At 37.9% G+C, this 9,110-nt stretch overlaps 1 protein-coding gene across 1 annotated transcript; it reads right to left on the bottom strand.

The window, feature by feature from the left end:
- Window positions 1-215: 215 nt before the first annotated feature.
- On the bottom strand, window positions 216-8,102 carry MGAT4C (MGAT4 family member C). The gene is made up of 3 exons (XM_065655685.1): window positions 7,974-8,102; window positions 3,250-3,397; window positions 216-1,372 (listed from the first exon to the last, which is right to left on the bottom strand). Exons 1-3 carry the CDS (start codon window positions 8,100-8,102, stop codon window positions 216-218), a joined length of 1,434 nt encoding a protein of 477 aa, XP_065511757.1.
- Between the last annotated feature and the right edge of the window lie 1,008 nt (window positions 8,103-9,110).

The raw sequence follows: 9,110 nt of genomic DNA, 5'->3' as shown, positions 1-9,110 counted from the left end.
CGCATTTCCTATAAAATTCAAAATTTTCAACAAAGAAGTGTTCGTATATTGCCTGGCAAAACTAGTAAAAAATAAATTGCTTTGCTTGATTTGTGATTTCCACAGATTTTCTGTGTCTCTAGTGAAGAGTTGGAAATGTCAGTTTTTCTGGGGAATGGCATCAGTTGTGACCCAGCTGATTGTATTCACCCTGTACCTTCTCAGGTGGCTTTGCTTTATTGATTTGGTGTTTGAGAAGTCCAGATGCTAATGCTCCTAATGATCAGCCATTCTTTTTGACTTTTGGTAACAAGTATTCTCATGCAGTTAATATCAAATAAAACTTTGTGCTCTAGATTTGTGATTTCAAAATTCCCATTTTTGAATTCCCCTAGTCTCAAATAAGTAGTACATTGTCTCCCTTTTTTACTCCCTACAATCTTTTCTCCCACTTCCAGGGCCCCATGATGCAAAATGTCATTTTGCCGGTCTTCAGTTCCAGTGACAACTTTAATCTTACTTATTTTAATGGGTTTTTCAAATACAATCCCATAGAAGTCTCCAGTAGAAGGAGCTTTGCCCCAGAAATACTCATCAATGCTGCTGTAAGCCTTGCTTGCCTCGTAGTTTTCAAATACATTCATGTTGGTGTGCAAGTTTGCAGGTGGGTTGTCAGGGATATCAAATGATTCCTCTTCAAAATCATCATCCTTTAGCTTGTTTTCGGCTCCTTTGTAAGACGAGTAGTATCCCATGTGCTGGAACAGAGATGGCTTAAAACGTATCACTTCCTTTTGAGCTAACAGCCCACGAAAGTGAATGAGCAGCCAATCGCAAGGCATTTCTTGGTAGAACATCAACAAAAAATGGGCCAGGCGTGGGAGGTCATGGGAATGATAAAGCTTTCCAATGTACCCCAGTTTGGAGAATTCCAAAGTCACCCAGTAGGATCCTTCTCGTGAGGTAATTACTTTCTTAACAGCAGTCAAAAAATTTTTTGAGCAGCGAACGTCATCTTCTAGCATCACATAGTAGTCAGAAAGATTAGCACAAAAGTTGAGAAGGAAAGCATAATCTACATTTTGTTTGGATCGAAACTTCACACGGTCCTCTGGGTCATTGTAATTTCTCTTGAGGCCATCCAGCACAGGATAATACTCCTCAGGGACATGAATAACTATTAATCTGCCTGCAATTATGTGATGTGCAAATTTCTGTGAAATATCCTGGACCATCCCTTCACACCAGGCTGAATCAAAATCTGCCAGCTGCACTACCACTGCGATTTCTTTGAGTTCCTCATAACTTGACTGCTCAAATATGGACTTGATGGTCTCAAGCAAGTAGTTTCCCTTTTTCCGTTTCACAGAGGATAGCCCAATTGTAAGATACCCTGTACAAAAAGACAATTCAAACAAAAACTGAATGTCTGACATTAGAAACCATTTTGTCACAAAGCTATCTTCCAGAGCTGTGCTTATATTAAATAAACCTTTTGAATGGCAAAGATTGAGAAATTTGGTATGAGAACTTATTAAGCTGCATGCAACAAAGGACGTTCATTACCTTTTCATGAAAAAAGAATCATGTTGCAAGCAAGTGGACACATGGAGACTATTGCATTAAACATTCACTTGTTAACTGCAAGGAATGGCATGTAGTGGACAAAAGCCAAAGCAATGTGCACATATATGCCGCATAGAGGAAACCACATAGACAATGATAAGGCTGTAAAATCTGCTAAAAGAAAGGGGATTATGAGACATGATTCACACAATATTTTTAAAGCAAGGAACTATGAAATGCAGCACAAAAACACAGCTATAGATTAATTGCCAAACTTCCATCATTTTAAGCACTGTACAAGACTAGTTACACTTATGCATAACTTTACAGTTTTATGGATGTGGCATGGATAATTTTTTTTCTGTGTGTTCATTTTTAACTGATTTTGTCTAATATTTTCTTGCTAATACTTCTTCTTCTAGCCCTCTTTCAGGACTCATTGAGCATTTTACAGGGAAGTCACTCTTGCAAGATGTAATTCAGATATTATTTTACAGTAGAAAAGAACTTACTACTGCATACCCGTGATTGTATAAAGAATTTGTAATGCTGTTTCATCCTTCTAGAAGGAGATGCATCTTAATTATAAGGGAAGAATTTTCAACTATACTGTTTTGGAGTCATTGCAATTGCATCGTTACCAGCAGTCCAAATAATTCTTTTTCAGATATTTGCTAATTTATCTCTATTTTTCTAACTTCTGATGTAAGAAAAGTTAAGACTTAATAATTGACAGAGCATACTCTAGTTGAACCTAGTCCAGCTTTCTTAAAATATTGTGTTTTGTCGAAGACTGCTCTGATAAAGTGATTCAGATTTTCCCTCAAGGCTTAAGTCTGCTCAACATGCAGTTGTACAGTGAATTACAACCCCCAGAAGCCATTTATGCTGCCTACAGAACTCCAAATTTCTCAAACCTAATTCGAACAAACTTTATAGCTTTCTATGAAGATCAACAACTCACAGATGATTTTATTTTACCTTCTCTACTTGGACTTCTGAGCCCTGTTTATCTTGGTCAAATGATTGATTTGGAAGCCAAAGAACACCTGTCTAGAAGCTAGCTATGGCCATATTTCACTTTGAGATGAAAGTCTTGAACCCTGCCTGAAGTCAGGATAACTAGATAGGCTATTTACAGATGCTTGCAAGAAGAATCCTCTTTTACTGTCCCCATAATAGCACAATTCACCTCTCTCGTTATGACAGTTAAAGGAACAAGGACATCCATTCACAGCTGCTGGACTGGCAGAATAGGGGGCCTGAAGGATGTATCTACACAATTGCAACCATACCTTATACTGGATTTGCTGGTTGTAGAGAGGCTGATATTATGGTCCCAGAAAGTGGTTACAAAGCACCACCAGCACGTGCCTTGCTCTTGCTTTCTAAATAACCTCCCTCTGGTCTGGGGGGAAATCCACAAAAATATGCTTGCACAGAACATCCAGGGTCTGCCTGCAGGACAACTACAAGTTGGGCATTTGTTCAGAAGGTAACCAGGCTGTGGGGCAGTCACTGCTAGGGCTGAACTAGCAGCTGTCCAGGAACTGCTGCACAGAGAGAGATGGCTGTCCCACTAATTCTCTGAGATCATCGCTGCTTAACTCACCCCCTCTTGCCTAGAAATACCACAGGAACTATATGGATTTCACCCATTTTTAAATTACCTCATTTCATAACATTCAGATTGCAGTTACTTACTTTTCCTTGGCAAAGGCGTGCCAGCTAGGTAGCGATAGGAAATGTTTATAGATCCTGAGAAATTAGACAAATCTTTAAAAGTGTGAACATAGCGCTCTGAGTTGAGCTGGTGCGTGGCTGTTTCTCTGATTAATTGCTTGTCCCCTTCCTATTAGTGAGAAGACAAAAAGAATAGGAGAGGGAGAGAGACAGGGAGAAACACATTTGTGAATTCTAGCCAGAGAGGAAACATGGAGAGGCAGGTTTCCAAGAATAACATTTCTCAGTGTCAGCTTTCGTGAAGGCATGTAGATGTCACTTCATTTTTTTTCAAAACCCATTACTGAATATCATACATTTTTGGCTAGAGAAATTCTGCCATAACCCTTCAGATTACGGTAACAGGAAAAGAAAATATTTTGGGCAAAAGCTCTGGAAAGATTGCAAACACTAAATTATTGCCAAAATTGCTGCGGTATTCAAAATAGGGATAAGAAGGCATCAGTCAGCAACAGATGAGAAAATTTTCGTAGATGGAGAAGTGACGGAGATTTTTTGAAAATGTTTTCAGTGACTAAAAAAAACCCCACCAAAACTGTTGCAAAAGAAAGATGAAACTAGATCCTGGCATCTGGCTCATTTTGCTGTTTTTCTGATAGGCTCCAGCTCGGTTTTCTGACAAGAATCACATGTGATTGTCCGGACAGCCAGAGCTTTCTCTGGATGGTGTTTGATGGCATAGAAAAAAAGCAAATTTATCAGCATGCCTCCTCTTCCAGCCTCCTTCTCCTGTCTTTTTTTTCCAAAAGGCTCCTTGAGTAAAGTCACACAAGGGAAGGAGCTGCTTCATCAGCAATGCCCTATCCATAAGCTCAGTTTGGTCTCAGGGAAAACCTATTCAGTAGGTCTTAAGAAATGGGAAAACATCTAACAGGTTGTAGTGTCGTGAGACTGAATTTAAAGGTAGGAATGCTTATTTAATTTACACTGCTTGATTCTAGTCTGATGACAGGACAGTGTATGAATTAATTAATTTCTTCTGATATATACAGTAGAAACATATACAGTATAACACAGTAGAAACTTCCTGATCTGTCATTAAATGGGAGCACTGTGAAGCAACAGTACTGCAGCTAACAAAAACAACCACAGAAATAGTAAATAGCTTTCATATTTAATGGCACCAATATTCAAAAACATGTCAAAGATTTATTTTATAGCACAAACAAATATTTCGGTAAACCAAGCTCAGGTTCATTTCAAGTTCATTATTATTATTTCATAGAAGTACTAAATAATCCATTTCATAGCTTAGTAAAGGTCTTTGGTGGACAGCCAGGGGCATCTACCTGCACTGTTACTCTCTCTTGATCTGCAATGTCTCTCCAGTGATTTCTTTCTGCTGCTGCTATGCTACTTTGCATATGCTCATAAGTTATGAAAGGAAGGTTTGTGTTGATCAGATTCCAGATTAAAATGTAACCCCGTGGGCTAGGAAGAGAATGCTCAAAAACTTTAGGAGATTTTCTTGAAAGCTCTTGAATGGAACAAAAAAATGAGCTGGTCCAAAATCTTTCCTTTTTTTAAACCAAGCCTTTCTTTAATGTCAAAACATAATGTGTCATTGGTTACAGAATGGAATACCAAAATTATTCATTTCATAAGAAGTTTTTGGAATGGAAAACCATTCTGCTGAAACAGGAAAAGTTTAAAAATGTTTAGAAATAAAGAGTGTCAGGACAAAATGTTTTGATTTTAACAAGCAAAACATTTGAACTCACCACAAATTTTTTCCTTTCTTTTTCTCCTTAAGAAATGCCTTCTGTGGCTAAACATTTATTATTATTATTATTATTTTAAATAATATTGTTGTTTTTCTTCCTTTGTTAAATGAAAAGCAAAACTGCAGTATGTATTTTTCCACAAATCTAAATTCTGGTTCTTCTACTTCTGACTACTATGCAGAGGTCAATAAAGCCAGAAAGCCTGACTGGCTCTGTTTAGCTGTCTTCTCTATTTTTTTCTGTGATGACTCTGGCTTTTGTTTGTTAACTAACCTCTAATTTACAATCCAGTGTTTTCTGGATCTTGGGAAGTTCGTGTGGATGCCATGGGAAGAAGTGCCAGAAGTTCTTCAATCTTTATAGACATATTCAGGGCTGCTGAGGTTGCTCTGTCAGCTATAAAACAATAGTGCTATTGTTTTCATAAAGCCCCGAACAATGATTAGTATTCATAGAAGAGTTCAGAAGGCATGTTTCACTACAACTCAGAATATGTATAGAAAATCACTGCATATGTTGTGATATCTGGTTATTTTAATTCAGTATGTCTTAAAAATATTTGATCAGATGTGGTTCACACACCGCAGATGAAGCACCTCAAACTACTCTGCTGACGCACTTGCATCAGCACAGTATATTTCTTATCCAACATTCTCAAGCAATTTTCCCAGGTTGGTTCTTACTTTCCATTTCCATGGCAAACACTCTGCAGAAAACAGTGAAGGGATTCTTCAGACATATAAGTCTCTGAGCAAAAAGGAAAAGTTCTCCTCGCCCTTCTTAAGGTTTGCCACAAGGAATCTCACTTTGATATTCTAACGTCCCGGAAAAAAAACAGTCATCCTATTTTAGATCTGGTGAAAGAGACGCCAACCCCACATCCCAGTCTCAACTGCTGCCTGAGACTGAGAAGATAAACTCAGGGTCAGTTGTCTCCTTCCATCAGCTACCTTCAGGAGATACTCCAGCAGGAGACTTCTACAATTGGACAGTCAGAAGGCCTTCAAGGCTCAGAGGACTTTCAGATTCCCATTCCCTGAGGGGAACTGGTTAGCCTGCTGTCCTTGAAAGTTATCCTCAGGTGTCTTTTTCCTTACCCCCAACACTGAAACTGCTAATCTTTTACCTCAAAAGAGAAAACACACCAGACAAGTTAACAGAGCTGGCAGACATGGTCAAGAAAGTTGAAAATAAAAATAAATAAACATATAAACTAAAAAGTCAACAGCCTAACACATTTGAAAAACGCTTGATGGACCATAAAGGTATCAAGAGATCTGGGAGAACTGTCAGGAGACTTGCCAAGAGACTTGGCGAGGAGCTACATGAATGCAAACATGCCAGAACTGTGATGAGAGAAGCAGTGAAAGAAAAATGAATTTTTTAAAAAGGGGGAAAAAAGAGCAAATTAAGAATAAGACATGGAGCCATCTGGGGAGCTGGCAAATAGGATGGGAAAAGATTTCAGAAACAAATGAAGAGGAACACCATTAGGAGTGATAATAAAAGCACTTTCAGAAACATCTGGGGGACTTTGAAGCAATTAGTGAACGGAGAAGAAGCATCAGGGAAAATATCACTGTAAAAAAAAAATAATGTGATAAGCCAGGTCCAGTCTGATCACAACCAAGAAATAATGAATAAATAAAACGTAGTGCAAAACCTTAGTGTAAGTACTGTTAGAGAAAGCAATATGTCTATAACGGAGTAACATGCTAGAAGCATGGGTTATCGTTTCGATAGTTTAAAAACTGCTGCCATAGTTTTAATAATATAAATATTTACAATATTGTTTTAAGTAATAAGTAAAATATTTGAAATTTAAATCACTTGCAAGTTATCTATGGTTCTGATAAATTAATGTAAGGATTTTGCTATTTGTGTATTGCAGTTTTTTCATACTATGATGTTTCTTTTCAGATCCAATTGAGATTGGACTTCACCTTTCAGAATACTGGAAAGCCCATACTGTCCCAGGTCAATGAACCAGACAAGGGGTGGCATAGAGGATCAGAAAGTCACTCAGTAGTTCCAGTTCAAGAAAGAGGACTGTCTAATCGTATCACAATGTTACATATCCAGTTTAGTCATTTTACTATTTGCAAGCTCCAGTTATTAAGCTAGCATATTCTTTTACTGGGCCCAGCCCAACCTCCGAAGAACTGGTAATTAAATCCATGAATTGAGTCTTCAGGACTTACTTGGCATTCAGGACTGAGACACCCATAGGTTACATTTAAACTGTAGAGTTATGTTACAATGTCAGTAGTTTACTTCTTGAAATTCCTAACACAAATTTTTTCATAAATCTTTTTCACCATCGTAAACCTACACTAGGTATCATTTATGCCTGATTGTTGATACTGTAGCACTGAACCTGCCAGACTCAATTCTGAGACATAGAAAATTAGAAAAACACAAAATAAAAGCACTGAAAATAAATTATTTATGCAAGAAGCTTAAAATGTATGGAATTAATGTAAGTTCCCTTCTATAATGGTATTTCTATAATATTGTTTAATACCATGTTCACAGGAGAGATCTGCAGTGTGGACTGAAAAAGGAGGTCCTAGCTCACATGACTGTTTCACATCTAAGCAATTTTCAATCTTAAAATTGAGGCAAAGCCAGAAGTATTGAAAATATAGAGGATGTTTTGACTCCAAGGAATATACCTGATAGAGATATATCATGTTTTGCTACGTTCGTTATCTCCCATACGTCAAATAAACAATGACACATTTACTTCTGTGAAAAGCAGCATTAGGGTCTTACTGACACACCCTGTGTGCAGTGCCTATTGGTAAGATGGCTTCACCATAAAGGACACATTTTGAGGATACTTCACTGTTAATGATACACTAATAGGAGAAATTGCAGGAATTATGAACTTTACTGCTTCACTAGGGATATGTCCTGTTCTGTTGTCCCAGGATCATTTCTTCTGTCTAAGAAACTTACCAAAACATAACCATCTTCAATGTACAAGTTCATGAACAGCAAGCAAATGACAAGGACTCCTAAGAATGACACTGCTGATCGTTTCCGCAAGCATCTCATTTTATCAAAATATTTCAAGCTGTGTCTCATGTGAAGGAAGGCATATAGTAGTGTCACCTGTGAAAGAAAACCACAATATTACAAGAACTCCTTATCTGATTAACATGATAGCAATGCAACTTACCTTCAGGTGTATCAAATCACTTCAGACATGCATAGACTATATTCTTTAAGGTGGAATTAATTTCATTTAATCATTGTCATCTTCAAGTTTAATACACAATCTTCACTATAATTTAAGATTCCTCTTTTTTTTTTTTTTTTTTCCTTTCATCAGAAAAGAAAAAAAGCACACTTTGTCCTACTCATCTGAGGCTGGAGTTATGGTGTCACTGTGGCAGGAGTGCATCAGTAGTTCAGTTTCCCATGTCTGACTGTCAGATCCCAACTTCATGGTAAGGCATGATTTTGTGCATTGTTTCCCTGTGTACTCATGTCTCCTTCCAAAGACAACTCAGGCCAAGAGGCAAGGGAAAAGCTGTTGCATGACTCAGTATCATTGACAATAGGACAATTCTGGATACCAGAACTGCCAGGCACAAATGAGGTACCTTCCTTGCAGTGTGAAGGCAGTAGCAAGACTGCACAGCGTCCCTTAGCCTTAGACCTCTGTACTAGGATGGAAAAACTTTCACCGGAGGTGTCATTTTCTCCAGAAGAAGAAAGGTGGATGCCTACCTTAGACCAGACAGATCTAAGCAGAGTATCGGGAAGTCCTCACTGCCCCAACTAGATGAATCAGACAAAGAAGGGTGGCATAGAGGATCAGAAAGCCATTCAGTAGTCGAGATCAAGAAAGATGATTGTCTAGTCGTATCAGAATGTTACATATTCAGTTCAGTCATTTTACTATTTAAAACAAGGTGAATGCTGTTCTTGGCTACCAAATAAAAAGCATTAGCCTATGTAGTACTGCATGTGTTTGAACAAGATCTGTACACACACTAAAGAAACAGGCTCCAGATCAGACTGCCCAAACTGAGGGATTCTTAACTAAGAAGTACATTATAATATATCATTATTTATGTTCTCACTTGT

This window comes from Caloenas nicobarica, chromosome 1 (genome assembly GCF_036013445.1).
Source record: "Caloenas nicobarica isolate bCalNic1 chromosome 1, bCalNic1.hap1, whole genome shotgun sequence".
Taxonomy (NCBI): domain Eukaryota; kingdom Metazoa; phylum Chordata; class Aves; order Columbiformes; family Columbidae; genus Caloenas; species Caloenas nicobarica.
Note: the sequence above shows the minus strand (reverse complement) of the source record. Positions and strands in the feature narration are given on the sequence as shown.

What these genes read in the sequence shown, in the direction of transcription:
- MGAT4C (XM_065655685.1), bottom strand. Translation starts at nt 8,102, where the DNA reads ATGAGACACAGCTTGAAATATTTTGATAAAATGAGATGCTTGCGGAAA. An exon ending in TTGAAGATGGTTATGTTTTG is followed by an intron (nt 3,398 to 7,973) that starts GTAAGTTTCTTA and finishes TCTCACTAATAG; the next exon opens with GAAGGGGACAAGCAATTAAT. An exon ending in CACGCCTTTGCCAAGGAAAA is followed by an intron (nt 1,373 to 3,249) that starts GTAAGTAACTGC and finishes CTTTTTGTACAG; the next exon opens with GGTATCTTACAATTGGGCTA.